Here is a 13,582-nt window from a genome sequence, read left to right as displayed (position 1 = left end):
GGCCAAATGCTGCCTGATGGGAGCATAAGCCAGTGCTGCCAGATCTTCCACAAATCCATGGTTTTGGGAAAATGTATCGATTTAAAAATTCTATTTAAAGAAGTAAATGGCATGGAGACCAAGGAGAAGAATGGTTACAAGTTAAGAGACTTAAGACACAAAGCCAACAAATGTAGTTTGTGGACTGTGTTTGGATTCTGACTCAAAACAACTGGAAAAAGACTGTTGATACAATCAGGGAAAACTGAACACAGACTAGGTTTTTAGATCATATTAAGAAATTATTTTTAATTTTGTTGATTGTGATAATGGACTGTAGTTATATTTGTCTAAGTTTTTATCTGGTAGAGATACACACTAAAATATTCATGAATAAAATGATATCCGGTATTTTTGCTTTTAAATACTCTAGCAAAACAAACAAACAAAAAGGAAAGGAGGGATGAAACAGAATGGCAGAGGATTGCTAATTATTGAAGCTGGATAATGGTTCCATGGAGATTCATTAGACTAATCACTCTAAACTGGCATATATTTGAAATTTTCCATAATTGCTTTTTGTTATGCTGACATCCATTGAAAAATGTTTCCTTCCAATTTTATTGAGATAACTGACATACAGCACTGTGTAAGTTTAAGGTGTACAGCGTGATTTGACTTATGTACATCATGAAATGATTATCACAATACGTTTAGTGAACATCCATCATCTCATACACATACAAAATTAAAGAAAAAAATTTTTGTGATAAGAACTCTTAAGATTTACTCAAGAGTTTTCATATATAATATATAGCAGTACTGATTATATTTTTCATGTTGTACATTATATCCCTAGTACTTATACGTGGAAGTTTGTAGTACTTTTTGATGGCCTTCATCCATTTCAATTTTTTTTTTAATAGTGTTAGACCAAATCACCAGTCTATAGGCTGCATTCAGCCCCCAAGGTGTGTACTTGCCACGGTGCAAAGGTACAGAAGTTTGGATTGAAGGCAGTTCTAAGGGCATTCCCTAGAAGTTACTTGCAAGGTTTCTATATGTTTTAAAACCCTTATATTTGTTTCTTTTTTGTGTTTTTTTCTCTTTCTCCTAAGACTCAAGTGCCAAGGGATATTCTAGTCAACTAGTATTTTCCAGTCAGTAGAAATATGCTTTTTTGTAGTTTTATTCCATTTAGTTTGGAAGGAAAATGAGGTGGTGGCCCTGACAGTTCCAAGGCTCTCCAACCAAAATATTTCCAACATGGTCACACTGAGGTCAGCCAGATGCAACCTCTCCAGTGCAATCAAAGGAAACCCACAGAACAATTCTATCAATGTTAGACTATCACTTAGTACTTATTGGGTGAAAAACTTTATATATAGGTTCTCATTTTATTCACACAAGAACCCTTTGAGTCAGATGCTTTCCTTATCCTCATTTCAAACCAAGGAAACAAAGGCTCAGACTGATGAAGTAACATGACCAAGGTCACAGAGTTGTAAGTCAAGAAGCAGGACTATGAATCTGGGTTTGTCAGACCATAAGCCCATGTTCTTATCTGCTATGGGATGTGGGCTCTGTCTCTTCTGTTCGTTCAATCGCTCATTCAATATACATTTAGTTAACTCTGACTCTGTGCCAGACACTGGGGACATAGAGATGCACGAGGCATCATCTCACCCTTGAAAAATGTTTCACAGATGATGTGACATTTGAGCTGGGTCTTAAAAGATGAGTAAGTCAAGAGGGAGGGGACATGGGGATATGTGTATACATACGGCTGTTTCACTTAGTTGTACAACAGAAGCTAACACAGCATTGTGAAGCAATTATACTCCAATAAAGATTAAAAAAACAAACAAACAAACGATGAGTAAGAACTTGGCAAGGGGATGACTGGAGAAAAGACATTCGTAGCAAAGGTATGGAGATGGGAAGGAGTGCAGTGTGTTCAGAAACTGGATAACCAGCATGACCAGAGCAGAATGGATGAGGGCAAGGAGAGATGGAGGTTGCTCCATTCATTCAATCAATATGAATGTATTAATAACCAAGTATGTGGTTGGCCTTATGTTAAACCCCAAGGAACACAGAGAGGAATCAGGTGTGTTCTCTACCATCAAGGAACCACAATAATACCTGGGCGAAAGCAAATGCTAAGAATTTTGGTCTATAATTAGACTATAGGCTTGAATTCTTATTTATTTATTTTCATTTATTTTAGACCATAGAAAATTAATTGAATTTTTTCTTTACAAAACTGAAAAAAAAATGTATTCAAAAAAGTTATTTGCATTTCAGAATAAGAAGATACTGTTTTTCCTTCTCTGCCCTTTAAAATATATGCTATAAAAATATCAGGCTTGTCACAGCAACCAAAGTACTTTGGTAAGAGATGAATATTTATAAAGATAGGCAGAAAAGTGGTCATTTTAATTTAAGAATGCTTACTTACAGTTTATTTTATCTGGTCAAAAAGTATTCATCAAAGCAAAGTTCAAGAGAGAGGAAGAAAGGTTTAGGTAGTTTCAAAAGAAGTTAGAATATAGACATAAAAGGATGACTATGTCTTTCATAATAAACTTTTTAAAATAATGATTATGTCAGGGCTAGGGCAGGGCTCTACTTGAGTCAGCATGATGGAATCGAGGTGCTGAGGAAAGTCAAGAGATTTGAGATCTTATCATTATAAGGAGCAAAGTTAGCCAAACTTTCTAGATCCCTGTTTCCTAAGACTGAAAAACAGATTTCAACTATGCTTTGTGAATCAATAAACAGCGAATTAATACAGAGTAGTATAATTATTCTCTCCTATGTAACTGAGACATTTTCTAGTGTCTCTTTCAATTCAGACATTGTGTACTTCCTATTCTGAAGCAGAAAAGCCAAATGCAGAATTGAGCTTCTTAAATATTCTAAAACAGTAACAACCCATCCCAGGTTCCATTCTCTCAGACCTGAGCCGCCCTGTTCATATGGAGGTCATGCTCTGCACAAAGGTGACTGGCAAAGGGGTAAGTGGAGGCTGAAATCCAGCCCCCTCTCAGCTCCCCGAACGAGGCACCTTAGTCAGCGCAGAGAAGGGAGCGCCTTTGTGTGCTGTGCACCAAGTCCTATGTGCTAGGTGTGGCCATCTCCAACCTAAGTGCCCACCAATAGGGGAAGAGAATATTGTACCTCCATTCAAAGGTAGTGTTCATGAAGATGTGTAATAACATGGGAGCCCTTTGGACAAATACAATAGAAGATGCTGTAGTGGATTCAATAGTGTCCCCCCCAAAATTCACATCTACCAGAACCTCAGAATGGGACCTTATTTAGACATGGTCTAAATGGTGTAAACGAGGTAAAGATCAAGTGAAATGATACTGGCTTAGGTTGGGTCTAAAATCCAGCAACTAGTGTCCTCATAACAAGCGGAAAGGGACAGAGAGACACCCAGAGATAGAGATGTAGGCAATGTGAACATGAAGACAGAGATCAGAGTGATGTATCTACAAGCCAAGGATTGCTGGCAGCCACCAGAAGCTAAGAGGAAGACATGGAACTGATTTTCCCTCAGAGCATCCAGAAGGAACCAAGCCTGCCAACACCCTGATTTCAGACTTCCGGCCTCTCGACCTGTGAGAGAATAAATTTCTGCTGTTTTAAGCCAACCACTCTGTAGTTCTTTGTTATGGAAACCCTAAGAAACTAATATAGAGGCCATATGTCTTAGTGGCTAAGAGCTCTGGAATCAGACACAAGTTACTTAACCTATCTGAAACTCAGTATTCATATCTGTAACATAATGATAATAGTATTATCTACCTCACGGCATTTGACAATTAAAGGAACAAAAACATCTGAAGTGCTTAGCACAAAGACTGGTTTGTGCTAAGAATGGAATAAATCATCACTATGATCATGTTGATGCTGATTTTGATACTGCTGCAGCTGGTGGTGATGATGACTATAAGGGAAAAAGATATCCAAAGCCCTGTGTATATGTGTGTTTCATAAGGTAAACACAAAATTAAAATATATGACGTGTGTGCATGTGTGTGTTCAACACACGTATATTCACCCCATATAATATGAGCTTTAAATAATTAAATGAGGAAACGCTGCCCTCTTGTGGCAGAGACTTGAGGGCTTACAAAATACCAACGTGTCCTCTCCTTCCCAGTCCCTCTGGCAGGGTGGGGCATGTGAATCTGACCAATAACATATGTGAAGAAGGACCACCAAATTTTGATTAGACTTTGCATGAGTGGGAAATGTGCACATTAAAATCTTTAATGTGTTAAGCCACTGGAATTTCATGGTCTATTGCATCGCCTGGCATTAATGAACACCTCTTAACACACACCGAATTAACACACCACTTTTTCACTTGCCTTACCATCCTCCTGGCCTCACCCCACTACAGACTACTGGGAAAAGGAAAGCAAAGGGTGTTGCATTGTGTTATACTGTAAGGGTTATTAGGCCCGGAATTTTACCCAAACGGCAACCTGAATTTGAAACAAGCAGAAGCAATGACTCCAGACCAGACTACTCAGATTAAAGGACAATGGGCTGTAGCCAGAGGACCCCTTCTAAAGTTACAGGTAAACTTGGTGGCCAGCATCCTGGAGAACCTTTCTACCATCTCTGCTCAAGAGAAGAGATGTCCATTCTCAACTACTCATTTTTTTATCTTCAAAAGTCCTGGATAAAAAAAAACAAAAATACCCTCTCAATAATGTTACTGGAGAGATATCTGGTTTGGGTGGATTCCATTAAGTTCATTAAGTTACTGCAATCAAAATTCTTGCATCCCAAATAGTATGATTAAGTAATCAACAAAAGTAAAACAAGAAGTAGCCAATAAGAATAGTTTTTTTAATTCAGCCTAACTACCCAGGAACTGAAGAAATTGAAAGGAAAACAAGAATGATTTGGCTTTTTTGGGTCTATTACTTAACATTTGTAAAGCATGTTAATACCAAAATTGGCAAGAGCACAGGAAACAACGCTCCATTCATGCTTGGGTAGAAGCAGTGTAAACCAGCAAGTTTTCCAGAGGACCATTTGGCAAATTATGAGAAAAGCTGTAATAATTAATATCCCTCTATTGGCTCAGCAACCCCACTTCTAGGAATTTAGCTTAGGGAAATCATTGGCAATATATACAAGATATCTGCTCATGAATGCTTAGCACAGCGTACTTTATGATAGAAAAAAGCTATAAACTGAAATGTCAAATGATTGGTGATTTGTTTGGTACATTATCATACATATAATGGAACACTAGACAACAAGTTTAAAATGGTGATTTAAAAAATACTACATTTCTTTTTATGGCTGAGTAATATTCCCCTGCATATATGTGCCACATCTTCTTTATCCATTCATCTGTTGATGGACACTTAGGTTGCTTCCATGTCCTGGCTATTGTAAATAGAGCTGCAATGAACATTGTGGTACATGACTCTTTGAATTATAGTTTTCTCAGGGTATATGCACAGTAGTGGGATTGCTGGGTCGTATAGTAGTTCTGTTTTTAGTTTTTTAAGGACCCTCCATACTCTTCCCCATAGTGGCTGTATCAACTGACATTCCCACCAACAGTGCAAAAGGGTTCCCCTTTCTCTACACCCTCTCCAGCATTTATTGTTTGTAGATTTTTTGATGATGGCCGTTCTGACCGGCGTGAGGTGATACCTCATTGTAGTTTTGATTTGCATTTCCCTAATGATTAGTGATGTTGAGCATTCTTTCATGTGTTTGTTGGCAACCTGTATATCTTCTTTGGAGAAATGTCTATACTCAGCCATAAAAAGAAATGAAATTGAGTTATTTGTAGTGAGGTGGATGGACCTAGAGTCTGTCATACAGAATGAAGTAAGTCAGAAAGAGAAAAACAAATACCGTATGCCCACACATATATATGGAATCTAAAAAAAATTGTTCTGAAGAACCTAGGGGTGGGACAGGAATAAAGACACAGACGTAGAGAATGGACTTGAGGACACGGGGAGGGGGAAGGGTAAGCTGGGACGAAGTGAGTGAGTGGTACGGACTTATATATACTACCAAAGGTAAAATAGATAGCTAGTGGGAAGCAGCTGCATAGCACAGGGAGATCAACTCGGTGCTTTGTGACCACCTAGAGGGGTGGAATAGGGAGGGAGACGCAAGATGGAAGAGATATGGGGATATATGTATATGTATAGCTGATTCACTTTTTTATAAAGCAGAAACTAACACACCATTGTAAAGCAATTATACTCCAATAAAGATGTTAAAAAAATAATAATAAAATAAAAAATACTACGTAGCACTGAAAGATATTCATAAGGTAATTCTAAATGAAGAAGTTGCCAAATTGTATATACAATAAAGTGTCATTTTCAAAAAATAAAGAAAAATAAACATGATTAGGTAAAGGTCTGAAAGGTATATAACAAAATATTAGAAGTTATTGAGGCCCAGGATTACCAGATGATTTTAAATTGTTATTTTTGTTCACCTTAGAAATTTTAGGAAATACATGAACAAAAGGAAGATTTTTTAAAAACCACTGTACAACACCAAGAGTGAACTCTAATGTAAATTATGGACTCTGGGTGAAAATGACCTGTCAGCATAGGTTCATGGATGGTAACAAATGTACCACTCTGGTGGGAGGTGTTAATAACGAGGGAGGCTGTGCATGTTTGGGGGCAGGTGTATATGGGAAATCTCTGTACTTTAATTTTGCTGTGAATCTAAAACTGCTCTAAAGAATAAAGTCTATTGAAAAAACAACTTTGCCAGCCCTGGCATAGTGTCACTTCTCTCATCTTTTATTGGTCAAAGTGGTCCCGGGGCTGGCCAAGTTTCAAGGGCTGGGAAAATCTCCACTCTTGAAGGGGACTGGCAAGGCCACTTTGTATAGAATGCATAAGGTAAGAGCTATTGTTGCCACCATCTTTGGAAACTATAATTTTCCATTTAAAGATTTTTTTTAGTCTATCGATCCCAAAAGGAATAAAAAGCACTGAAAAAGTGAGATAAATAGCAAAGTGAAGAGATATAGACAAGTCCAGATACATAATAATCATAATTCATAAAAATAAACTAAATTCACTCATTAAAAGATGAAGATTATCAGAGTAAAAAACAAATAAATAAAGCTATATGATATTCATAACAGACACTTCTAAAATGTAAGAACAAATAAGAGTTGAAAGAAAATGATAGAAAAAATATACATGGCATATTCTAACCTACAGAGAGCTGAGCTAGCTATATTAACTGAAAATACATAGATTTTTGAGGCAAAAAATTTATTATTAGGTATAAAGGGAATCACTACAAAAACAAATAAAAAGCACTTCAGATACATGGAGATAACATTGTTAATATTTTTTATAGTATTTTAAAGCTTCTAGTACCCATAGTATATGAAACTAAGAGAGCATCTACCTTGAAAGAATGACCTTTTAGTCATGTTTATTTCTTATCATACATTCCACATAGGAAAATAGGCAGAAGAAAATGTACCTGAATATTAACCATGGTTGACTTTGGAAAGTAAGTCCAATGTCTTCTGCCAGTTATGACAGCTGGCTTTTACAGCTTTGGTTTCTAAACTTGGGACAATTTAAATTAACAAGTATGATTAATCTCTGCTATCAGTCAACTCTCATCACCCTCGTCATCAGAAAGCCCTTTTTAAGCACCTTCACTTTACATGGGCATGGACTAGACACAGAACGAAAACTCACTACATAACCAAGGCCTACACTTCACTGAAAAGGGAGAGCACAAATAAGCTTGTAGGAAAGTTGGAGCAAGAAGACGGCGTCAAGCTTCACAACAACACAGAAGAGGCAGAATAGGAAAGAGAAATTCAGGATGTGGAAACAGAGCGGGTCTTCACAAACCAGAGCGAAGGCTAATGGAGAAGGTATTTATAAAGACATGATGATGAGATGGAGAAAAGAGGTCAAGAATGGCTGGTGGAAGGCAGTCACTGAGGTTTCCACATTTGCTCTCGGCGTGGGGTTAAGTACACTGAGGAGAGAATGTAGGGGGGAGAATAGAGAGCCATAGAGGATAAACAGTTAGAAATTATAATTCAAGAAGTCACAGTCAGAAATCATAGAGAAGATTTATACACACACACACCCCTCAAACTGAGTTCCATAAGTCATATCATTCGAATGAATTAATTTCATAAATTGGGTTTTTCTAAGTGTGTACATAAATTATTCAAATAGGTTGCACAAATCACTGCCCCTTGTTGTCTTCTGAAAATGTGCCTTGAAAGGATAACCCCTTTCTGTAAAAATAAAAGGATTTGCAATGTGTAAAGCAGAAGACAATAGAGAAATTATTCAAAAACCTGCTCAGACCTTCCTTCCAGCTCTGAAGGAAGCCGTGCGATACTGACTCCTAAAGCGTTAATGAGGTGAGAAAAAAAAAAAAAAAAAAAGAAGGGTCCATGCCACTCCTACAAACTTGAGAAAGGAAACTTGGCAGACGGGAAAAGATAGGAGAAGGGAAGAGAAGTGAGACAGAGCCTGTCCGGCGGCACCACACTTGAGGAAATGAGTCAGTGTTCCCAGCTGCCACTCCCAGAGCCTCCATTCAGATTATCTGCCCACCCCTGTGATTCTTCTCTTGGTACAGATATTTGAAACCTGTTTTGTTTTCTCCCTTCATCGTTTCTTCGTTCCATAGCATCTTACTACACCAGGATCTCCCAGAACTCCACTCCACAGACTCCTTCTTTGAGGTGCCTTCCAGAATCTCCCTAAGTGAATTTTGTGACTGCCACACAGCTTATATTTTAATACAGAACATCCCAAACATGTTCTCCACGTCTGGAGAAAAATCATTTACTGTTTTTTCATACAGTAGTATCAGTCAAAAAGAAATATTTTCCTTATAGACAGATCAACTGAGGCAAATGTTGGTCTTACAATTGTAGAGGACTTGATGGATTATGGAATAGTTTCATGCACATAATTCTTTCATCCCTCAAGTCACTACTCTTCCTAACCCTTCAAGAGCCCCCAACTCCCAACCCCAGCTGAAAACACTTCAGTGATTTTCTATTCCCCTTTGTTTAAAGACCCAAATCTTTATCAAGGCATCTAATCTCTACCTCTGAATTTAATTCACAACACCATGCCCCACTGTCCTCGCACTCCAGCCACACAGAACTATCAGCACCTCAAACAGGCCACAGGACTTTTGCACATGTTTTCCCATCTGTGTTAAATGTTCTTTTTTACCCCCACTTTGCCAGTTAATTCTTACCCTTCCTTTGGTTTTCAGTTCCATTGTCTCTTCCTCAGGGAAGCCTTTCCCAATCTCCCTGACCAGGTCAAGTCCCTTTAAGATAGCTCTTCATACCTTCCTTTCTTAGCAGTTAACCCAATTATAATTATACATGCATTTGTATGACTATATGATTACCTTTTGTCTCCACCAGTAGACTATAAGTTCTATAAGAACCACAACCAAGTTTTTTCTCAGTGTATCTGTATAGTACTAGTTCAGTTCATGACACACATCTTCCACAATATTTAATAAATGAATGAATGCATAATAATCTCTATGTGGAGAGATGTTACATCTACATTTGAGAAATGTGGAAACTGAGTCTCAGAGATTTTAAAGGATTTGCTCAAGGAGCACAGACACAGGTATTTGACTCCTGACATTATGACCATTTACTGGAAATGCATCATTCCAAGGACTGGAAAGCCCTTCCTGGCACATAGTAGGTGTCTGGTGCAGACTTCTTGAATGAAGAAATGAAAACAACAATGAAAGTAGCAAGGAATAAATTATGAACTTCAACATGGTTTTCAGGGTGAAGAGAATAGTCTTGGCTGTGACATTGGGCAGGTCGCATCACCTTTCCAGGCCTCAGCTGAGGTTTAAACTTCGATGATCTTCATGCTCTGCAAATCTGAGGTTCTGTGCTTCTAAACTCCTCATACCTTGGCATCCTGCCTAATAGCAGGTACCTACATATGGTGGCTGAGTTACTTAGCAGCCCAGATTTGACTTTATGCTTTGGATCATTTTTACTGTATTCAAAGAGCAATTATCCCTATGCAACAAGAGGCAATTGCAGGGGCAATTTCGTCAAGGATAATATACGGTGGCTATAGAAACAACAGAAAGTTATTGCAGGCTGTTAAGCACAGCAGATGGAAAAGCATTGTCATAACATTGACAGTTGACCCTGGGACTGCCAGATATGTTATATAGTTATATGCAAGGAAGCAAAGAGAATCTGGTCCCCAAAATAGCATTTTGAGTGTCCTCTTGGCATTCTTCAATGATTCAGAAACTAAATCAAAGTGAGAGAGTGGCATGGACATATATACACTACCAAATGTAAAATAGATAGCTAGTGGGAAGCAGTCACATAGCACAGGGAGATCAGCTCGGTGCTTTGTGACCACCTAGACAGGTGGGACAGGGAGAGTGGGAGGGAGACACAAGAGGGAAGAGATATTGGGATATATGTATATGTACAGCTGATTCACTTTGTTATACAGCAGAAACTAACACACCATTGTAAAGCAACTATACTCCGATAAAGATGTTAAAAAAATAAAAAATAAAGGAACGAGTGTATGTATATGTACAACAGAATCACTTTGCTGTACACCTGAAACTAATACAACATTGTAAACCAACTATAATCCAATAAAATTAAAAATAAATTTTAAAAAAGGAAATCATGAATGGTCTCAGTTATTCAGCCAAGAGTTAAGTAGAAACTATAAGGGAAAAGGCACTTTCTTCTCCTAACAAATTGCGAAGTCTCTAACTAGTCATACATACATGTCCTTATCCTGTCTCCTAACCAAATTCCCCATTAAAGTGATCCAAAATCAAGAGCTAGGTTAGCTTTCTAGATCCATCTCTCAGCCACTCCTTGACCTAAGCCCATAATCTGGCCTCACAATGCAGTTTTTTCACGGCTCCATGAGAACTCCCATGGCTCCTTCAGGTCCAGTTCAGTGTCATTTCCTTTTTGAAGCCTTTCACGATGCTCCCAGGTAGAGCTCAGTGCTACCACCTCCAAATTCCCACAGCATTTATTTATGCCCAGGTGACAGCACTGATGGCCATCTGATTATGTTATGATTATTTGTCTGTCTCTTGTCTCCTGCCCAGATCACCACACTAGCCTATAAAACTAAGATAGGGACTATGCTTTATTCATAATAATATACCCCAAGCACACAGTTGCATGCCTGACATTTAGAAAGCCTATTGAGTTAAATGCTAGGTGGCAACTAATCAGTAGATGAATTAACTGTAAACAAAGAATGAGTCCTATTTTATCAACCCACATAATAAAGGTTATTTTATCAGGGAATTTTTAGTGACCTCACTTTAACCCCAAAGAAGTAACACGAATGCTAAGAGTTTCAAGCACTCTGAGATGCGAATAATGGCATTTTTAGAAGAGGTAGAATGTTATTCTACTACTTACCTTTTAGCTAAAATTATTAAACTCTTTTTATGCCAGGCATAGAACTAGAGTTTTGTATGCACTATCTCATTTAATCTTCAAACAATCCCATGAGGTATCATTATTCCCATTTTCAAACAAAATACTTGAGGTGCAAGTAGATAAATTACTTTCCCCAGGCCCCAGGGCTGGTAAGGGGCAGAGCTGGGGCTTGAATTCAAGTCCTAAAACCTAAATGCTAAAACCCAAACCCCTTACCACCATGCTGTTCTCTACCCAGTTATAGGACCAACCCTAGTATCTGAACTGTGGGTCAGTCTTCAATGTTTTTCTTCACCTCGTATTACTTTCAATTTACTTAATTTTATTCACAGAGAAATTTTACTTAGATATTTTATAATCCCCCGGAAGACTCCTACCCCCTTTAAGAACAGTTATTATCAACATTTAAGGACTCATTTTATCCCTCAATTTTAGAGTAAGAAAACTGAGACACAGCAGTTAAGGAACTTGACCAAAGTCACACAGCCACCAAGAATGAGAGCCCAGAATGAACACAAGCCATTTGACTCTTGCACCTACGTGCTATCATCCGCTTCCTTAGGACATTTCTGTGTCAGTTTGGAAGTCCACGGGTCAAGGTGTCTGAAACTGTTACCCATCCAGATAATTCCTGAGTCAGTTCAACTGCAGCAACCAAAATCACACATGAAGCAGCAACCAAAATCACACATGAATGCAAATGCTTTCTTGTCAAAGAAAACAAAATTCATGTGTTTCCTTACGTACAAAATGGAGCTAAAATCTGTGCCAAGATGTAATTTTGCCTCATCTGCTTCTGTTAGGTGGTCTCGGTTCTGCTTTTATCACTAATTGGCATTGTCCTACATTAGACTTAATCCTTTCAGAAAAGCACAGGTAAATAACCTCAAACCCATAATCACTTGCTGGTTGGTCAGATTGTTTTCTCATTTCCAAGAGATCATTGTCTACCACCATATGAGATCTTGATACAGTAATAACCACTAGCATTTACTGAATCTATTATATGTCAGACGCTATGCTAAACTTCTTCACCCAGATCCCTCATTCACATAATCTTTTTATTAGTCCTGTTTTACAGGTGAGGAACTAAGCCCTGGGATGCTGAGAACGTTGCCTGAGGGCCCATGGCTGGACCCCAGATATGATTCAACCACTCAGCTTATTCTCAGCCTCTGCTGTCACTGTTCTGGTCTCATTTTCCCCCCTGTAATTAAGGAAAATCATTCAAACAGAATTTTTTTTTTTTAAGTAAATAGAGTACCTGATAAGACCCAGGTCGTCTCCGTTCAAATCTACCATTTTCAAGAGTACCATTTCCTTGTCTGTATTTGAAGAATACCTAGTCAGCAAAACAGAGGAACTTAGTGAGTTCTAGGTTAGAGCCTGGCCCTCATGTATGACCCCCTCAGCCAGCAGCTGACACAAAAACCAAAACCAAAATGACTCTCAGTAAGCAAGGCTCCCTGACACTCTAGTTCTACAAACTGCATCCAGGATCTCATTTCTCAGCTAAAGAAATGATTTGCAACTGTGAGCAAAGGGGCATTAGGTCAGCTAACTGGAGATGAAATATACATTTTTATGTAAAATATGCAGTATTATATAGCATACATTATTTCTTTAAAAAAGGTTTTGTCTTTGAAATATCTACTCATACTAAATTTTAGTGAAATCTCTTAAAAATAGCAGGGAATGTGCAAAATCAAAAGCATTCCTGACCTACAATTTAAAGGGTTTTTTTATGTCCTTTCAAGGGAAATCAGATTATATTTTCTAAAAATCAACTCCTTTGAAATCTTTTAAAAAATATAGAGACAAATATGAAATGTCAAGTGGTCAAGTTGAACTGCGATATTATTTTACTCTGCTATAGTAGCCAAGTACTTCTCTTCTGTCACAAACCTCGTTCATCACATAAAAAATTAAAAAAGAATGGGCTTCCTTAGTTGTCCCATTCAATTATGCCAGTTTTATGTCTTGCTGGCATAATGTCTTGAAAGTTATTCATTAGTCGAACAAATATACGTTATGCACATTTTTATATTTTCCAGATGAGAAGCAGAGAACCCCTAAATTAAGATTTAAGTGGATCTC

General features: G+C 37.9%; 1 protein-coding gene and 1 long non-coding RNA gene across 2 annotated transcripts in view; both read right to left on the bottom strand.

Moving 5' to 3' along the window:
• LOC309971384 overlaps nt 1–13,582 on the bottom strand; it is a 363,899-nt gene that overhangs the window by 283,374 nt on the left and 66,943 nt on the right. The window lies entirely within an intron of this gene.
• Nucleotides 1–13,582, bottom strand: part of ASAH2 (N-acylsphingosine amidohydrolase 2) — a gene marked incomplete at its 3' end in the record, with an annotated part of 79,995 nt that overhangs the window by 49,127 nt on the left and 17,286 nt on the right. The window contains exon 7 of the mRNA XM_082854362.1: nt 12,750–12,827. Within this exon, the coding sequence (XP_082710488.1) occupies nt 12,750–12,827 (78 nt within the window). The remainder of the gene's footprint in view (nt 1–12,749; nt 12,828–13,582) is intronic.

Source organism: Leucopleurus acutus (assembly GCF_964270905.1).
Source record: "Leucopleurus acutus genome assembly, chromosome: 14".
Lineage (NCBI taxonomy): Eukaryota > Metazoa > Chordata > Mammalia > Artiodactyla > Delphinidae > Leucopleurus > Leucopleurus acutus.
Note: the sequence above shows the minus strand (reverse complement) of the source record. Positions and strands in the feature narration are given on the sequence as shown.